This window comes from Macaca thibetana, chromosome 16 (assembly GCF_024542745.1).
Source record: "Macaca thibetana thibetana isolate TM-01 chromosome 16, ASM2454274v1, whole genome shotgun sequence".
Taxonomy (NCBI): domain Eukaryota; kingdom Metazoa; phylum Chordata; class Mammalia; order Primates; family Cercopithecidae; genus Macaca; species Macaca thibetana.
The window spans coordinates 17,651,424-17,670,949 of NC_065593.1; the positions used below are offsets into that span (position 1 = coordinate 17,651,424).

Here is a 19,526-nt window from a genome sequence, read left to right on the forward strand (position 1 = left end):
AGTTAACCATGGGAAAAGACTAGGAGTAAATTACCGAAATCCTGTTCAGAAGGAATCTCAATCACTCAGATCTTAAAGCAACCTGTCAGTTTTCCTCCGTTGAGGAAAAATAAGCAAAAATTAAAACCTTGTCAGTAGACAAGAGACATTTCCCCTTTGAAAATTGATAAATTCTGCTTCTCTGTTTGACTGATACAACATGTGACATTTCTTACACTGCCCCCTGTAAGTTGCTTACTAGCTTCCCTTCTTCTCCCCTGAGACTCTTTTTTTGGTCTCTGCTTTGCCTCAGCCTCTTTACTTTCAGTTGTCTCATCTGTAGTCTGGTTCCCAAAGCTAGCCTTGATACCTGAAGCAACAGGCTCTGCTCAGTATGACGGCTGAAGCCTGGGCTTTTTTTTCTTTTTTTCTCACACTACATCAGTGTCAAGGCTCAAAAAATGGAAACGAATTTACAGAAACGACTCTGCTGACAATTAGAAAGAGGGCTTACAGGTCAGGTACCATGGCTCACGCCTGTAATCCCAGCACTCGGGATGCTGAGGCGGGTGGATCACAAGGTCAGGAGTTCGAGACCAGCCTGGCCAACATGGTGAAATCCCGTCTCTACTAAAAAAAAAATACAGAAAATTAGCCAGGCATGGTGGCGTCCGCCTGTAATCCCAGCTACTCGGGAGGCTGAGGTAGGAGAATTGCTTGAACCCGGGAGGTGGAGGTTGCAGGGAGCTGAGATGTGCCACTGCACTCCAGCCTGGGTGACAGAGCAAGACTGTCTCAATACAATAAAATAAAGAGGGCTTACAAATATAAACATTTGCATTCATATGCAGTTTATTTATTTTTAAAAATAGAGGCAGGGGTCTTGCTATGTTGACCAGGCTAGATTTGAATTCCTGGGCTCAAGCGATCCTCCTGCCTCAGCTTCCCGAGTAGCTGGGACTACAGGCGCACGCCACTGCGCCCAGCTAGTTTACTTTTTAAAGAACGTTTGTTATCAGCACATTTAAACATTTCAACAAATATTTCAGTTTCCATTTGGAAACAAAATTCTTGTTTGAAAAGCTGACTGGAAGCCTGTGAGAATGGGAGTTCCACCCTGCTCTGAGGATGGAGGCTGAAACGGCACCAGAGGCTTCAAGACCAGCCTCCTCTCACCTGGGGGCAGTCAGACACATTGAGCTTACTTAAATAGACTGTGCTGGCAGAGCAAGTCAGCGGCAGAGCTGAAGTTCAGCATTGTCCTGTGGAACTCCCGGATCTGCTTCCTGATTTGCTTCATGGCAGGAGTGTTACATTTACTCTTGAAGGTCATTTGTTTCAGAATCTTGTCTGTCAGGTAATGTAGCCAGAGCACATTACTATAAGGGTGATATTCTCCCCAGCAGTTGTTATTCTCCTTCTTCATGAGCCTGTAGATATCAAACTGGTAGTCGCCGTCACCGGTAAACAGGTCCTCGTCCATGGAAACGTCGCAGAAAACCACAATCCCGTCGCGTTCCAAGCGGGACAGGGTGTAGTCAATGATGCTGACTTGCAGCCCACGGGTGGGGATGGTGCTGCTCTTCCCGTTGAGGGTGTAGTGGAGTTCTTTGAGGCTGGTTTTCTTTAAGAGCACATTCCCCCAGTGTAAGTCTCGGTGCTCAAACCGCAGTGATGCCTCCGCCACTGCGAGGGAGGCTGTGAGCTGGTGTAGAATGCTCTTTGCAGTAGCCAAGGAAGACAACTTGGTTTTCATTTGCTCTAGGTCAGTCCCTCCAAACTCAAATTCCAGCACAATGAAGAGCTGGTCGTCTTTAAAAAAGTCAGGCCGGTCATTTGCGGAGCCTTTGGTTGAATGATAGTGATCCCAGGCTTTGAGGAGCAAGGGAGGGTAAGATCCCTGGACACAGTGCACTGAGTTCAGCCCGATAAAGCCTTCAGTGCGGTTGCACACTTCACCGGATAAGAGGCTCAACTCTTTGGAGATGATGATCTCTGGCAGGATTTCCTCAAAGGTTTTCTGATGGGATCCATTGACTAAATCGGGTCCTTCAATAGCAATGATTTTTATGGCTACAGGTGCGTGATCAGCAGTTGTTCGAAACACTTCGCCAAACACCCCTTCCCCAATCTTCTCACAGCATTGCAGTTTTTCTGTGGGAAGGCAATGGCTAAAGGGGACAGGACCCTTCTGATTGCATTCCCCATAAACCTTTTCAGCATCAGATGCCTTTTTGTTTGAAATACTTAGAGTGTTTAAGGGGCTTAGCAAATACATTGAGGAGGAGTGCCAAGAGGACAGAGCACCACTTGTTTTGTTCATGACATGCCGGTTTGAACATTCTGATAGGAGGGATCCAGAGAGAGAAGTGGCAGTGGTATAGATGCTGCAGACCTCTGACACATCAGTCACAATTTTCTTCTTGTGGAAACTGAAGGAAGCCCTGGTTTTGGTCCAAAAGCTGGCATTCTGTAAAGGAGTCAGGTCCTGGGTGGGGAACGAATCTTTTCTCATCTTTTGGCCCTTTTTAAAGTGGTGGGAATGGAGGAGAGAGGTTTCCCTTGCCTCCTGATGTTTGCTCTTCCGGCTTGGTCTAGTTCTCTCCAGCCTGTCGATTCCCCCTGGCACAATGCGGCCCTTGGAAACGCTGGCTTCCTGATGCTCTCTCCGGTCGGCCTCTTGAAGCGCTCTCTCTTGACAAGAGTCTTGGCCCGTGGCCCTCCTCTTGCCTGTGTTTGACAGACCTGGACACTCCGGTCCACTTCCCACCAGTTTCCTTTTACTGCAGGATTCCCTCATATTCTTCCCATCTGCCCCAAACTCAGAATCCTCAGGGGTTCCTGAGTTCACAAGGCCAAAGATTGCTGACCTGAAGCTGGCACGGGTTTGGTGGACCATCCTGGTGAGCCTGACTCCTCCTGTCGCTTCCTCCTGGGAGCAGGGGAGAGACGCTTGGTCCAGGGAGACTTCCGGGAGGTAGAGGCCGCTCGGGACGGCTGAGGCTGCAACCAGAGAGGCGGAGGTGCCGATCGAGATGGCCCTGTCCCTTGGCGTTGGGGACCCGGGGCCGGGCGAGGCCAGAGGGCTGAACAGGGAAGCACTGGTGCCCACCTCGTCGCCGTCCCTGGGCTGGCCGCACGCGCTGAGGTCCGGGCTGAGGCGGCCGGGGTCGCGGCTGGGGAAGGGCGGGAGTCGGAGCGGGCCGCAGGGGGTGCTGCACTTCTGCGGAGGCCGAGTTCGCAGCCCCAGGCGTCTTGGGGTCACGGTGAGGCTCGGGCGAGCTCGCAGCTTCCGGCGCTTTGGGGTCACGGTCAGGCTGGGCCGGTCCTTGGGGACTCGGCCGCCGGGACGCCTCCGCCGCTGCCTCACCGGGCTGCCGGGGAAGTCGGGGTCGTCCGGATCGTCGGGATCGTCAGGATCGTCGGACTGCGAGGGGTCGCCGATGCTGGCGTCGCTGCTGCCGCTGCTGTTGAAGAAACGCCTCCGGTCCTGCGGCGGGAACCACTGCGCGGCTTCCCGGCCCGGCCGCCGCTGTCTCCTGCCGTCGGCAGCCCCATAAGTGCGGAAAAGCCGGCTCCCAAATCCCGGGGGCGAAGCCGCCATGGCCAGCACCCGCCAAGATGTTCAAACGCAAACATCGCGAGACTTCCGCGCGACGCGGACGCGCCGGCCTGCCGCGGGGTCCTAGCTCCCGGCTCTGCGCATGCGCACCTCGCCGGGGCACGGGTCCGGGCACTGGCCGGGGCCGGGGCCGGGGCCGGGGCGGGAACTGAAAACTGGCGGCTCGGTTTGTTCAGCGCGTCGCGGTCATGGGTCTCGTTTCAGGCCTTCACGGTGTGCACCTGGAGTCAGGAGCGCGCTTGTGGATTCATTCCGGTTCAGGTAAGTGTGGCCGTCCCGACAGGCCAGGGGAGGGCGGAGAGCCTGAAGCGGGTGAACGAGAGGCCAGGAGACCGTTTTTCCAGGGTTAGCCCTGCCTGCCAGTGCCGGGGGCTCCCAGGCCCTCCCTAGCTTCGTCCCTGGGTCTCATTTGCTCCCGCCGGAGCTTTGCTTGGGCCGAGGTGAGCGCTGAAATTGCGCACACCCTCTATTCTGGGACCTTACGATGCTCTGTGTCCAAAGTGTTAAACGTGTCAGTCTTTCCGCACGGAAAGGAATCGTGTTAACTAGACCCTGCTTTTCCAGCATGTGGAAGAATGGCATTCAGTGAGCTGTGTCATCGCTTCAGATAAAGAAAATGTAACCGTGGCTGCAGAGATCTCCGTGGATCACTCTGAGGAGGTATTTGAGACTGAAATGCTCCAGATTTGATTATCCAGTTGCTCACGGGCATCGCCCCCGAGAAGAGATAATAGCATCTTTGTATACCATGTCCAAAATAGGTCTTTTGGTGCGAAAAACCAACCCTCTGTTTCAACCCGTTCCTTAGCTGCCCTCAGGAGGGTGATTTACTCCAGTTACAGGACAAAGAACTCTAGGGATTACCTGTGACTCCGCTTTCCTACATCCCCACCTCTCTTCCAGCAGCAAGCCCTGCCATTTCAGTGCCAAAATATACCCTAAATCCATTCACTTCTCTCCATTTCCACTTCTCTCCATTTCCACTGCCGTTGTAATTCAAACTACCCTTTCTTGTCAGGGCTGTTGCAATCACCTTCAGCCTGCTTTTCTTGCCTCTGTTTTTCCCACATTCTCTATAAATAATTCCCACGTAACAGCTATCCATCTTCTAAGAGCAGACATTAGATTGTGCCACTCCCCTGCCTATTTAAAACAAAACAAAACAAAACAAAACAAAACTGGTGCTTGAGCACACTTAGACTAAAATCCATACTTTTTTCATGGCCAGAGCAAGGCACTACTTGATCTGGTCTCTGCTTAATTCTTCAACTTCATCTCCTAGTACCCGCCTTTCTCTCCCACTGCCCCTTTTATTATTTTATATATATATATATATATATATATTTTTTTTTTTTTTTTTTGAGACGAAGTCTTGTTCTGTCGCCCAGGCTGGAGTGCAGTGGCACGATCTCCGCTCACTGCAAGCTCTGCCTCCCGGGTTCACGCCATTCTTCTGCCTCAGCCTCCTGAGTAGCTGGGACTACAGGCGCCCACCACCACTCCTGGCTAATTTTTTGTATTTTTTTTTTAGTAGAGATGGGGTTTCACTGTGTTAGCCAGGATGGTTTCGATCTCCTGACCTCGTGATCCGCCCATCTCGGCCTCCCAAAGTGCTGGGATTACAGGCGTGAGCCACTGCGCCCGGCCCACTGCCCCTTTTATAATCGGATTATTCTGTCCTATTCTTCTAGCTTGCCAGTACAGTATTATTCTGGCCATAAGACTTTGTACTTGCTGTTCCTTTGCTTAACACTGCTCTTCCCCTAGGTCCTCATGGAGGTGGTTTCTTCTTAAATTTAGCTCAGGTGTTCTTTTCTCTTTTCTTTTCTTTCTTTCTTTTTTTTGAGACGGAGTCTCGCTCTGCCACCCAGGCTGGAGTGCAGTGGCCAGATCTCAGCTCACTGCAAGCTCCGCCTCCCGGCTTCAAGCGATTCTCCTGCCTCAGTCTCCTGAGTAGCTGGGATTACAGGTATGCGCCACCACGCCCGGCTAATTTTGTATTTTTAGTAGAGATGGGGTTTCATCATGTTGGTCAGGCTGGTCTTGAACTCCCGACCTCAGGTGATCCGCCCACCTCGGCCTCCCAAAGTGCTGGGATTACAGGCGTGAGCCACCATGCCCAGCCTCAGGTGTTATTTTCTTAGAGAGGCCTTCCCTGATTACTTATCCTAAAGTGGGAATTAGTGATCAAGTGATCAAGTTTAATGTCTTGCAGTGATCCAGGTGACATTCATGAGGTCTCAACTGAAGAAGTAGCAATGGGGGTGGAAAAGAAAGGGACAGGTACAAGATAAAATTAAAAAAAGAATTGTGAGTGTGGTGGCTCACATCTGTAATCCCAACACTTTGGCAGGCTGAGGCGGGAGGATTGCTTGAGGCCAGGAGTTCAAGATCAACCTGGGCAGCAAAGTGAAACCCCATCTCTTAAAAAAAATAAATAAAAAATAGCCAGGCATGGTGGCTCATTCCTGTAGTCCCAGCTACTTGGGAGGCTGAGTCAGGAGGATCGTTTGAGCCCAGGAATTTGAAGCTTCAGTGAGCTATGATTGAGCCACTGCATTCCAGTCTGGCTAACAGAGTGAGACCTTGTCTCAAACAAAAAAAAAAAAAAGGGAAGAAACGCTTACATTAAATAAAATGAATAAGCTGAGTGCGGTGGCTCATGCCTGTAATCTCAGCACTGTGGGAGGCTAATGTGGGTGGATTGCTTGAGCCCAGGAGTTTGAGACCAGCCTGGGCAACATGGTGAAACCCCATCTGATCTGCAGTTCAGTTACATCTTTTAGTAACTAGAAGACGGGGAAAGGAAGGAGAGAAACAAAACATATTTTAGACATGAACTCACTGTGTTTGAATGGCCCTCACCACCTTTCCTTTTAAAGGCATTCCTGGGCTTAGTTAACGGCCGCAAAGTACACAACACTACACAAAGTTACCCAAACAAGACCATCTGCAGTTATTCTCCAACTTCCTTTTTTTTTTTTTTTTTTTTTTTTTTTTTTTGAGACAGAGTCTCAAAAAATACAAAATACAAAAATTAGCCCAGTGTGGTGGGGTGTGCCTGTGGTCCCAGCTGCTCGGGAGACTGAGGTGGGAGGATCACTTGAGCCTGGAAGGTTGAGGCTACGGTGACCCTTGATCATACCATTGCACTCCAGCCTGGGTGACAGAGCGAGATCCTGTCTCAAAAACAAGTCAGTCAAGAGCTGACTTTGGATGGCACAAGGGAAAAGAAGAAAAGGCCAGGCGCGGTGGCTCACGCCTGTAATCCCAGCACTTTGGGAGGCCGAGGCGGGTAGATCATCTGAGGTCAGGAGTTCGAGACCAGCCTGGCCAACATGGCATAACCCCATCTCTACTAAAAATACAAAAATTAGCCGGGCGTGGGGACTCACGCCTATAATCCCAGCTACTCGGAGGCTAAGGCAGGAGAAGCCCTTGAACCTGGGGGGTCGGAGGTTGCAGTGAGCCGAGACCGCAGCACTTCACTTAACTCTAGCCTGGGCAAAAGAGCAAGACTCTGTCTCAAAAAAAAAAAAGAAAGAAAAGAAAAGGAAGTTGGAGAATAACTGCAGATGGTCTTGTTTGGGTAACTTTGTGTAGTGTTGTGTACTTTGGGGCCGTTAACTAAGCCCAGGAATGCCTTTAAAAGGAAAGGTGGTGAGGGCCATTCAAACACAGTGAGTTCATGTCTAAAATATGTTTTGTTTCTCTCTTTCCTTTCCCCATCTTCTAGTTACTAAAAGATGTAACTGAACTGCAGATCCTTGGTGAAATATCTTTCAACAAATCTCTATATGAGGGACTGAATGCAGAGAACCACAGAACTAAGGTAATTCCTGGCTAACTTCTGAGTAGCGCCCAAGGAAAATTGTGCCTAACCTTTGAGTGCCTGCACAGACATTCTGTTGCCCGCTTCCTGTTTTTAGCCTTAACACTTCTGATCTTGGCTCTCCCATCACTGCCTTTGTGACCTTGAGTGAGTCAGCTTCTGCGAGTTTTTTGCCTATGAAATAAGGCAGTTAAGAGGTGCAAGCTGAGGAGTTCTGAATTGAAATAACTAGGCTGGAATCTGCATCATATACTTTGATTTGAAAATATATTGATTAAAAAAAAAAATTTCGGCCGGGCGCGGTGGCTCACGCCTGTAATCCCAGCACTTTGGGAGGCCGAGGCGGGCGGATCACGAGGTCAGGAGATCGAGACCATCCTGGCTAACACGGTGAAACCCCGTCTCTACTAAAAATGCAAAAAATTAGCCGGGCGAGGCGGCGGGCGCCTGTAGTCCTAGCTACTCGGGAGGCTGAGGCAGGAGAATGGCGTGAACCCGGGAGGCGGAGCTTGCAGTGAGCCGAGATCGCGCCATTGCACTCCAGCCTGGGCGACTAAGCGAGACTCTGTCTCAAAAAAAAAAAAAAAAAAAAAAAATTTCCAGCCAGGCACTGGTGGCTCACACTGTAATCCCAGCACTTTGGGAGGCCGAGGCGGGTGAATCACTTGAGATCAGGCCAAGACCAGCCTGGCCAACGTGGTGAAACATGGTGAAACCCTGTCTCTACTAAAAATCCAAAAATTAGCCGGGCGTGATGGTGGGTGCCTGTAATTCCACCTACTTGGGAGGTTGAGGCACGAGAATCGCCTGAACCTGGGAGGTAGAGGTTGCAGTGAGCTGAGATCGTGCCTCTGTACTCCAGTCTCAATGATAGAGCGAGACCCAGTCTCAAATAAATAAATAAATAATTTTTTTAAAATTTCCTAAGTAAGAAATTGTTTTTCATATACGTTAACTGTCTTAGTGTGCTGTATCAGTGTTTGGTTATAGTATTAAACAGTACTCAGGAATGCATAAATCTTTTATAAGATTTAGACTAGATACTGGAACTCTTGGAATTCTTTTTGCAAACGTATGACCAGAAGTCAGACTGATGCCTGTGATTTATGGACTGAATGCTTTGTGTGTTACCCTGTGTGTTCATTCTTGTTGACACTTGCCTGGACATGGCTTCAGAGGTGATCTATCTGTGAGCTCTGAGCTCTTTAGTTAGGCATGATTGTCTACTAGAGGGAACGTCAGGAGAGTGATGCTGGATTGCTAAATATAAGGTCCTCTGTTTTCCTCCCTGGAGGAGCAGAAAGGAGCAATTGTCTAGACATGCCAATATAACATTTCCTTTTATTTTTAAGTAGTGTATTTCTTTTTCTTTTTTTTCTTTTCTTTTTTTTTTTTTTTTTTGAGGCAGAATCTTGCTCTGTCGCCCAGGCTGGAGTGCGGTGGTGCGATCTGGGCTCACTGCAAGCTCCGCCTCCCGGGTTCACGCCATTCTCCTGCCTCAGCCTCCCGAGTAGCTGGGACTACAGGCGCCCGCCACCATGCCTGGCTAATTTTTTTTTGTATTTTTAGTAGAGACAGGGTTTCACTGTGTTAGCCAGGATGGTCTCCAACTCCTGACCTCAGGTGATCTGTCCCCCTTGACCTCCCAAAGTGCTGGGATTACAGGCGTGAGCCGCCATGCCCAGCTAAGTAGTGTATTTCTAATACAGAAAACAATGTGGAAGAAATAGAAGTGCCCCATTATTGCACTGCCCAGATTTTAACCAATAAAAGTAATAGCAAGAAAATCCAAGCCATACAGAGAACGATAATGAAATGAAAAATAATGGTTCCTTCACTTCTCCCTTCCCATGCCCCTAGCAGGGAGGAGTTACTATTAAGTTTCTTACGTGCACATTTTAAATTTATATATTTCCCCCTCTTACTTAATGATACTTTTATTTCTATGGCATGGATTCCGCAAAATTCCTTTCTTTAAATCCAATATCCTAAGCAAAGTATTAAGTAGTTCCTGACAATAAGCACCTGAGTGACAGTGACTCTGTGAATATAAACAAACTATCCAAATGCATTTCAGCCGCAAGAAAGGGAAAATCCATCTCTTCCAGCACAAGGGCATATGCTGTTTATCCAGCGAGAGAGAGTGACCTGGGGCGATGGGCTGGCTGCTTTTGTCCTTGCACTCTGCCGTGTTGGGGCTGCGTTCCGTCACGGCCAGCACAAAGTTACCACGTCTCCAAATGCTATGTTTTCACATGGCAGGATACAGAACAGGAAGCAAGAAGTCAGTCGCAAAAGGATTTTGGCTTTTTCTTCATGCGCCTTCCCTTTTCAGGGATGAAACATTTTCCAAAAGCTCCCAGGAGACATCCTCTTACCTCTTCTTAGTGAGATCTGAATCTCACGTCAGTCACTGGCGAAGGAGAATAGCTGTGTGTCATGATCACCTTAGACCAACCATGATTCCTGAATAAAATCCGAAAGGAGAGAGTGGCCACTGGGCAGGCCAGCATCAGTGTTTGCTGCAAGCAGTAGTACCTGGTGCCCTGCTTCTCCCTTAACCTCTACCTGGGCATCTTCAGGGCACTTTTGGGAATCTGTGGGTTTAGAAGAGGATAAAGGGAGGCGGCTTTGAGAAATGGGGACATGTCTTCTACTCAAATCTGGCCTGTTTCCCGAGTCACCTTGGGACTTCCTTTCACTTCCCACACCCAGGTTCTCGAGTCCCCCTCTTTCTCCTATAGAAGAATATTCCAGCCCTCTTTCTGTTCTTCCTCCGTCTTTGTTGCTATGGTACCTCCCTATTCTCAAGTCCTAGGACTTCACTTCTATTAAGTTCACTACCTATGATCTAAGTAGGACCTGGAAGGTCAACTTTAGGTCAACCAGCATTTATAACTTAATTGGAAGAGGCCTTAAAGGTAAGTTTGTCCAGCTCTTCACCCCGTACAGAAACCTCTCCAAAGCATCCCTGACCTTGGCGCTTAAACATACACGTGAAGGGAACTCAGTGCTCTGAGCAGGCAGAGAAGTCTTGTTGGCTCTCTGGCCCCACCTAAGTCCTGGGAACTTGTTCTGGCCACAACTTGGAAGGGCCATCCCTGGGTCTCAGGAAGCACATCCCTGGGTCTCAGGAAGCACATCCCCTGAACTTTCTAGCTGAGCCCTGCCAGAAGAGAGATGAGACTCCCGACACTGGGAGAGCCTTTGGAAAACAAAACCTGAGGATGACTTCTAATAGCTGAGCTCTGCAAGTAGTACACATGGATATAATTTTGCATTTATTATGTCCCTTAGGTAATACACACTTTTTAGTCTGGTGAGGAGAAGACCAGTACTTTTGTCATATTTTGTGGGGAAAATGTATTACCAAAGCCTTTAGGGATCTGTGCAAGATCAAAAAGAGCCGTCAGAACGGAGTTGGAAAGGACTTGGAGATCATTGAAAGGAAGTCATCGTTTTAAAGAGAACAGGCATGGGGCTCAGGGACATAGAGCAGTGAAGCGGTGTGACAGCCTCGCAGTCCTGTGTTGAGACTAGACTGCATTCCGCGGGACCCTCTTTCAAGCTGTCAGAGCATCTTTAACAGAAGGTCACAATCTCCTGACAGACCTAGCCCTTCTAGATAAGGGGCCAGAATAGTTTCTTACAAAGTATTTGGATGATTGGATAATTTTAGATGATCTAAAATGCTGTATCAGGGAATATTAGCTTTTTGCTTTCGTGTCATCAGTTTTAATCAATACACAGGATGTTGCCAAGTCCTCGTATTTTGCTCCTTAAAATAACATGTAGGATTTTTTCCTCATTTCCTTCACCTGATGTATTGGGCCATCTCTTTGTCTTGTCTAGATCACTGTCGTCTTCCTGAAAGATGAGAAGTACCATTCTTTGCCTGTCATCATTAAAGGCAGCATTGGTGGACTTCTGGTGTTGATTGTGATTCTGGTCATCCTGTTCAAGGTCAGTTCTACTCATGGCATAACGGTGAGGGAAGACTGGGCTCTGGTTTTGGGCACAGAACTCCTTAGGACAGCCAACCTCTGACTTAGAGTGGCTGCCCTGGCCTCGTGGCCACTTTTTTCTCCTTCTTCAACTACACACCCCCATTTAGACAAATGAGTAAAACAGTATCTGTCTGAAAAGAGAAAACTCTAATTGAATAATAAAGAGCGATTCTATATATATTTCTTTGCCACCTCGCTATTCTCAAGGCCCAGAACTTACTCCTGTTACGTTCGGCTACCTGTGAGTTAAATAGGGCCTGGAAGGTCAACCCTAGGCCAGCATTTGTAACTTGATTGGAAGAGGCCTTCACGGTAAAAAAGGCCTTAAAACAGATGTGATTGCTGCTCCCCTAGTGAAATCTTTTCCTTGCCTTCCCCTGTCTTAATGTGCAAACTCTTCTACTGATTTTTTTTTTTTTTTTTTTTGAGATGGAGTCTCGCGTTGTCACCCAGGCTGGAGTGCAGTGACCGGATCTCAGCTCACTGCAAGCTCCGCCTCCCGGGTTTACGCCATTCTCCTGCCTCAGCCTCCCGAGTAGCTGGGACTACAGGTGCCCGCCACCGCGCCTGGCTAGTTTTTTTGTATTTTTTTTTTTAGTAGAGACGGGGTTTCACCGTGTTCGCCAGGATGGTCTCGATCTTCTGACCTCGTGATCTGCCCGTCTCGGCCTCCCAAAGTGCTGGGATTACAGGCTTGAGCCACCGCGCCCGGCCTCTTCTACTGCTATTTAAGATTCTCTTCTCTCTGTCCTCTACCCCTCTCTACCCTTAAGTGTTCCTTTTCTTCTTTTTTTTTTTTTTTTTTTTTGAGATGGAGTTTTGCTCTTTGTGCCCAGGCTGGAGTGCAGTGGTGCGATCCCCGCTCACCGCAACCTCCGCTCACCCCCCCCGACCCCCGCTCCGGGTTCAAACAATTCTCCTGCCTCAACCTCCCGAGTAGCTGGGATTACAGGTGCGCGCCACCACGCCCAGGTAATTTTTGTATTTTTAGTAGAGATGGGGTTTCACCGTGTTGGCCAGGCTGGTCTCGGACACCCGACCTCAGGCGATCCACCCGCATCGGCCTCCCAAAGTGTTAGGATTACAGGCGTGAGCCACTGCGCCCAGCTTTTTATTTTTTATTTTTTATTTTTTGAGACGGAGTCTTGTTTCTTCACCCAGGCTGGAGTGCAATGGCGCGATCTTGGCTCACTGCATCCTCTGCCTGCCAGGTTCAAGCAGTTCTCCTGTCTGAGTCTCCCCAGTAGCTGGGATTACAGGCACATGCCACCATGCCCGGCTAATTTTTGTATTTTTAGTAGAGACAGGGTTTCACCGTGTTGGCCAGGCTGGTCTCGAACACCTGACCTCAAGTGATCCACCCACTTCAGCCTCCCAAAGTGCTGGGATTACAGGCATGACCACCGTGCCCAGCCTTTTTTTTTTTTTTTTTTTTTAAATAAAAGACAGGGTCTTGCTTTGTCCCCCAGGCTGGAGCTCAGTGGCACAATAATGGCTCACCGCAACCTCACACTCCTAGGCTCAGGCCATCCTCCCGCCTTAGTCTCCTGAGTAGTTGGGACTGTTACTTAGGCGCATACCACCATACCCAGCTAATTTTTTAATTTTAATATTGTGGAGATGAGGTCTCCCTATATTGCCCAGGCTGGTCTCAAACTCCAGGGCTCAAGCGATCTTCTCATCTTGGCCTCCTGAAGTGCTGGGGCTACAGACATGAGCACCTGGCCCTGCTGTTTTCTCCCAACAAGTCAAACTGTTCCCTAAATAGGTTCGTGCCTCTGCGTACGCATAGGCTGCTACTGTTGTCAGGAATGCCCTCCATGACTGCTGACTTCGCTCACTCTCTTCCCTGAAAGCGGTCTAGAGACTCCTGAGTCGTCTGTGCTGGCTTCTGTGCGTTTGCTGTGAGCTCCCTTCTGGGAACCCTTCCAAACGGCAGTCACCACACCGTATTGTAATTATCTCTTTTTCTGCTAGGTGATGAGCTTGACGTAGGAAGCTGTACTTGATCTCCTTCTATCTTCAGCATCATAGGCTCTACTGAGTATTTTTGCATAAACGAGATTAGATCCAGTACAGCCGAAATTATCACGCTTTGCAAAATAAGTTAAAAAGGTTCAGCTGCTCGGGAGGGCAGGGGTCAGAGGAGGTGGAGTAGTTCTGATGGAGGGATGAGCACCAGAGGTCTTGAAGGATTGGACTGTCCGGGAGAGAGTCAGAGGAAGGTAGGAGAAAGGAATAGTGGTTATGAGAAACAGAGGAATGTAGGGGCTGTTTAGACAACAGCCAGAGTGCCAGTTTTCTGAAACAGATGGGAATCTTCGGCCTGTCTCTGGACTTTCCTTCCATTGTTTCAGTGTGGCTTTTTTAAAAGAAAATATCAACAACTGAACTTGGAGAACATCAGGAAGGCCCAGCTGAAATCAGAGACTCTGCTCGAAGAAGAGAATTAGGACCTGCTATCCACTGGGAGAGGCTGTCAGCCAGTCCTGGGACTTGGAGACCCGGCATCCTTCGGAATACTTTTTCCTTCAGGATGATGGACAGCAGCATGAAGCCGTTTGTAGAATATCAGTTTTCAACCACGCATTGTCCCCAAAGCGTCTGTGCATTGTGCAAAAAGTACACTTGGGAAACATTTGGTATTAAATAAAGTTACACTTTTCTTCACAGTAGTGCCTTTAATCTGGAAACACAGTATTACTTACGATTTGCAGTACATTTTGCCTGATAGGGCAAGTTTTCATTCTTATTTTAAAAAAATGATAGATTGTGGCCGGGCGCGGTGGCTCACACCTGTAATCCCAGCACTTTGGGAGGCCGAGGCGGGCGGATCACGAGGTCAAGAGATCGAGACCATCCTGGCCAACGTGGTGAAACCCCGTCTCTACTAAAAATACAAAAATTAGCTGGGCGTGGTGGCGGGCGCCTGTAGTCCCAGCTACTCGGGAGACTGAGGCAGGAGAATCGTTTGAACCCGGGAGGCGGAGGTTGCAGTGAGCCGAGATCGTGCCACTGCACTACAGCCTGGGTGACAGAGCGAGACTCCGTCTCAAAAACAACAGAACAAAAAAAATCATCGATTGTATCCTTTCAGATAATTCTTAAGTATCAATTTTTCAGATTTCCAAAAGAAACCCTTTGGGGTTTTAATTTAAACATACAGGTTAAGTTTGGGAGCATTGATATCTTTATAGAGTTGCCTTTCTACTCCACTTGCTGAGATTTTGTTTGTTGGTTGGTTTGTTTTTTGAGACAGAGTTTCTCTCTTATTGCCCAGCCTGGAGTGCAATGGTGCAATCTCGGCTCACCACAACCCCTGCCTCCTGGGTTCAAGCGATTCTCTTGTCTCAGCCTCCCAAGTAGCTGGGATTACAGGCATGCGCCACCACGCCCAGCTAATTTTGTATTTTTAGTAGAGATGGGGTTTCTCCATGTTGGTCAGGCTGGTCTCAAACTCCCGACCTCAGGTGATCCACCCATCTCAGCCTCCCAAAGTGCTGGGATTACAGGCATGAGTCACCACACCTGGCCATGCTGAGGTTTTTAAAAACACTTTGCAGCAAGGTTTTACAATTTTCTTCAAAGGGGTCTTAATTTATAAAGACTTATTTCCAGCTGTATTTTTATTTGTTTGTTTGTTTTAGGGACAGGGTCTCACTCTGTCGCCCAGGCTGGAGGGCAGTGATGGCAGTCATAGGTCACTGCAGCCTTGAACTTTTGGGTTCAAGCAGTCCTCTGCCTCAGGCTCCTGCGTAGCTGGGACTACAGGTGCAGGCCATCAGGCCTGGCTCCTTTTTGCATTTTTCTTTTGTAGAAATGGGATCTAGCTATGTTGACCAAGCTGATTTCAAACTCCTGGCGTCAAGTGATCCTCCTGCCTTAGCCTCTGAAAGTGCTGGGATTACAGGCGTAAGCCACTGTGGCTGGCCTGTACTGTGCTTTTGTTGCTACTGTGAGAAAATACTTTATTCTTCCCCCTGACTGTTTAGAGTTTGCATTTAGAACAGTTGGTGGTTTTGAATGTTTATCTTATCTGACCATTTTACTGAACTGGTTTTTTTTTTTTTTTTTTTTTTTTGAGACGGAGTCTCACTCTGTCGCCCAGGCTGGAGCGCAGTGGTGTGATCTCTGCTCACTGCAACCTCCGCCTCCCGGGTTCACGCGATTCTTCTGCCTCACACTCCCGAGTAACTGGAACTACAGGCGCACCCCACCACGCCTGGCTAATTTTTGTACTTTTAGTAGAGACAGGGTTTCACCGTGTTAGGCTGGTCTTGAACTCTTGACCTCAGATGATCCACCTGCCTCAGCCTCCCAAAGTGCTGGGATTACAGGCGTGAGCCACCGCGCCCGGCCAAACTGTTTTTTAATCACTCTTTAGTTGATTCTTTTGGATTTTTTTCTAAGGAGATCATTCTATTTGCAAATAATGGCAATTTGGAGTCTTTCTGATATTTCTACTTTTGGCTACCCTTACTTCTTTGACTAGGACGGGGAGAGCTCTGAGAAGTAAACCGTGTGCCTGGCTGTAATGGGAGGGCTTTTCCTGCCCTCCTTTGCCTGCCTCACACCTGCCTGTCATCCCAGCCCCGGCTGCTCTGCCTTTGGGTAGTTTCTGGGGCTTGGTTGCAGCAGCCCATTCCCCTGTCACGGAGCCCCGTACCTTGCCAGTGTTACATCGCTAGGCTGTTAGGCACAATCTGCTTCCCTGTTGATCTGATTCCATCATCTTCATTTCATTCAGAAATCCCTCTGTGTTACTGGTCACTTGATTGTATTGTTCTCTGTTTTCCAATCCTGCCACGGGCTTTTCCCCTTCCTTGTAACTCTTGGGTGTTTCAGTGGGATTTGCCTTTGAGGGAAGACCCACAGGTAAGTTTGCTTAGTTATTTTCCTGTTGTGCTCGGGAGTTGTGTCCGAGTTTTCAATATTATATAAAAGTCCCTACTTTTATACTTTTTCAAAATTGCAAATAAGACACCCGCTCCCATTGTCACAGGGAAGCCTTCTATTGACTTTGCTGAGCTGTGCTGATCTGATTGGCAGTTGTAATCAGGGGACTCCATCAGGAACTACTCAATGAGGAGGAAGACACTTATAAGTGTAGACATGGTTAGTGTCAGGCCTCTGAGCCCAAGCCAAGCCATCGCATCCCCTGTGACTTGCACGTATACGCCCAGCTGGCCTGAAGTAACTGAAGAATCACAAAAGAAGTGCAAATGCCCTGCCTGGCCTTAACGGATAACATTCCACCACTAAAGAAGTGAAAATGGCTGGTCCTTGCCTTAAGCAATGATATTATCTTGTGAAATTCCTTTTCCTGGCTCATCCTGGCTTAGAAAGCTCCCCCACTGAACACCTGGTAACCCCCACTCCTGCCCACCAGAGAACAACCCCCCTTTGACTGTAATTTTCCTTTACCTACCCAAATCCTACAAAACGGCCCCACCCTTATCTCCCTTCGCTGACTCTCTTTTTCGGACTCAGCCCGCCTGCCCCCAGGTGAAATAAACAGCCATGTTGCTCACACAAAGCCTGTTTGGTGGTCTCTTCACACGGACACGCATGACAGTTAGATTTTACAAATTCATATGCTATGGCTTGGGCCAAGGTCTGTGGCATACACCAGTAGTCCCAGCTACTCAGGAGGCTGAGGCATGAGAATCGCTTGAACCCGGAAGGCAGAGGTTGCAGTGAGACAAGACAAGACCCTGTCTCAAAAATAAATAAATACATAAATAAACGAGGCCGGGCATGGTGGCTCACGCCTGTAATCCCAGCACTATCCCACCGAGGTGGGCACATCACCTGAGGTGGGGAGTTTGAGACCAGCCTGACCAACATGGAGAAACACCATCTCTACTAAAAATACAAAATTAGCCGGGCATGGTGGCACATGCCTGGAATTCCAGCTACTCGGGAGGCTGAGGCAGGAGAATCGTTTGAACCTGGGAGGCAGAAGTTGCAATGAGCCGAGATTGCACCACTGCACCCCAGCCTGGGTGACAGAGTGAGACTCGGTCTCAAAAAAGAAAAGAATGAGTGCTGAGCTCAGCCCTGTGCAGTAACCTTTTCTCATAATCGAATGAGATTACGAGAACATGACCAATTTAGGTTTTCACACCTGCTCGGTTTCATCCCTCCAAAGTTCAGATGGTGTCTTCAGAGAAACAGGTTATTTGAATCTGCACTCACTATCTTGTACCAGGGGAAATGAGAACAGAAAGCACACAGGGTACTTCCCCAGCTGGTCTTTCTTCTAAAAGCTGCCTTTTTGGTGCTAGGCCTTTCTCATTTCCTTTTCACCCTCTGCCAGGGACAGGAAATGGTAGAGCTTGCATAGATCCAAGAACAGGACTGAACTGGAACCCACCGAACTTTGGATGCAGTTATTGGAGGCATGAAACCAAGCAGGTGTGAAAACCTAAACTGGTCACGTTATTTAGGCCTCATTCGATTATGAGGAAATGTTACTCCACAGGGCTGAGCCAAGCAGTTTTTTGTTTTTGTTTTTGTTTTTGAGACAGGGTCTCACTCTCTCGCTCAGGCTGGAGTGCAATGGCGCGATCTCAGCTCACTGCAACCTCCGCCTTCCAGGTTCAATCGATGCTCCTGCCTCAGCTTCCTGAGTAGCTGGGACTGCAGGTGCCTGCCACCATGCCCAGCTAATTTTTGTGTTTTTAGTAGAGACGCAGTTTCACCACATTGGTCAGGCTGGTCTTGAACTCCCGACCTCAGGTGATCCGCTCACCTCGGCCTCCCAAAGTGCTGGGATCCCAGGTGTGAGCTGCTGCTTCTGGCCTTCCGCAGTCTTAAATGACCTGCACTACTGCATTACTCTGTGCACGGCTCCAATACATTTTCAAGGAGGGGAGTTTGGTTAAGATTTTCTGGTCTTCTAGTCATAATTATATTGTAATGGCACCAGAATTTTACCATTACTTGAACTAGGAACAGATTGAGTACATGGAATCAAGCGAAACTTTCATTTAATCAATTTTTTTAATTTTTGAGATGGAGTCTCGCTCTTTCACCCCGACTGGAGTGCAGTAGCATGATCTCGGCTCACTGCAACCTCCGCTTCCCAGGTTCAAGCGATTCTCCTGCCTCAGCCTCCCGAGTAACTGGGACTACAGGCATGCGCCACCATGCCCGGCTAATTTTTGCATTTTTAGTAGAGACGGGGTTTCACCATGTTAGGCTGGTCTCGAACTCCTGACCTCGTGATCCACCCACCTCGGCCTCCCAAAGTGCTGGGATTACAGGCGTGAGCCTCCACCACACCCGGCTATTAAAATTTTTTAATTTTTATTTTTGGAGACTGGGGTCTCACCTTGTTACCCAGGCTGGAGTTGAACTCCTGAGCTCAAGTGATCTGGAGTAGCTGGGACTAAGGGCATGTGCCACTGTGCCTGGCTTAGAGAAACTTTTAATCACTTCAGGAAGCATCGTCGTCCTAATGGCAGAGTTCAGGAGGATGCACCTAAATGGACAATTCCACCTTCGGTTGACTTGCTTTGGTTTTTTATGAGTGGAAGCAAATTTTGTAAAGTGCATGAATAATAGGTACATTTCTCAAAGTGAAATCAGTAAAAAGTGAAAATTTGCCTTTGTCGCAGCCTTGCTTCATTCAATGCTGTTCCTTAGAAGCTGAGATGACCTGGTTTAACGTGTATCTTTCCAAACCGTATTCTGAGCTGGGCACTTTGGGAGGCCGAGGAGGGTGGATCACCTGAGGTCAGGAGTTCGAGACCAGCCTGGTCAACATGGTGAAACCCCGTCTCTACTAAAAATACAAAAATTAGCCGGGTGTGGTGGCAGGTGCCTGTAATCCCAGATGCTTGGGAGGCTGAGGCGGGAGAATCGCTTGAACATGCGAGGGGAGGTTGCAGTGAGCTGAGATCACACCACTGCACTTCAGCCTGGGCAACAGAGCAACACTCTGTCTCAAAAAAAAAAAAAAAAAAAAAAAAAAATCATATTCTGTGCATCTCTTTTATATGTATGTGTGTGTGTGTGTGTATATATATATATATATATATATGTACAAAGTTTTTTTGTGAGGGGGGTTGCATAAATAGGA

The 19,526-nt window shown here is 48.4% G+C and overlaps 2 protein-coding genes across 2 annotated transcripts in view; one reads left to right on the top strand and one right to left on the bottom strand.

Moving 5' to 3' along the window:
* Positions 1 to 14,108, top strand: part of ITGAE (integrin subunit alpha E) — an 89,994-nt gene extending 75,886 nt beyond the window's left edge. Inside the window, exons 27-31 of the mRNA XM_050765881.1 lie at positions 3,806 to 3,862; positions 4,166 to 4,261; positions 7,338 to 7,433; positions 11,286 to 11,396; positions 13,798 to 14,108. Coding sequence (XP_050621838.1) covers positions 3,806 to 3,862; positions 4,166 to 4,261; positions 7,338 to 7,433; positions 11,286 to 11,396; positions 13,798 to 13,893 — 456 coding nt within the window. The 3' untranslated portion in view covers positions 13,894 to 14,108. The remainder of the gene's footprint in view (positions 1 to 3,805; positions 3,863 to 4,165; positions 4,262 to 7,337; positions 7,434 to 11,285; positions 11,397 to 13,797) is intronic.
* HASPIN (histone H3 associated protein kinase) lies at positions 820 to 3,623 on the bottom strand. The gene has a single exon (XM_050765813.1). The coding sequence runs from the start codon at positions 3,581 to 3,583 to the stop codon at positions 1,181 to 1,183; it is 2,403 nt and encodes an 800-aa protein (XP_050621770.1). The 5' UTR covers positions 3,584 to 3,623; the 3' UTR covers positions 820 to 1,180.
* Positions 14,109 to 19,526: the final 5,418 nt, after the last annotated feature.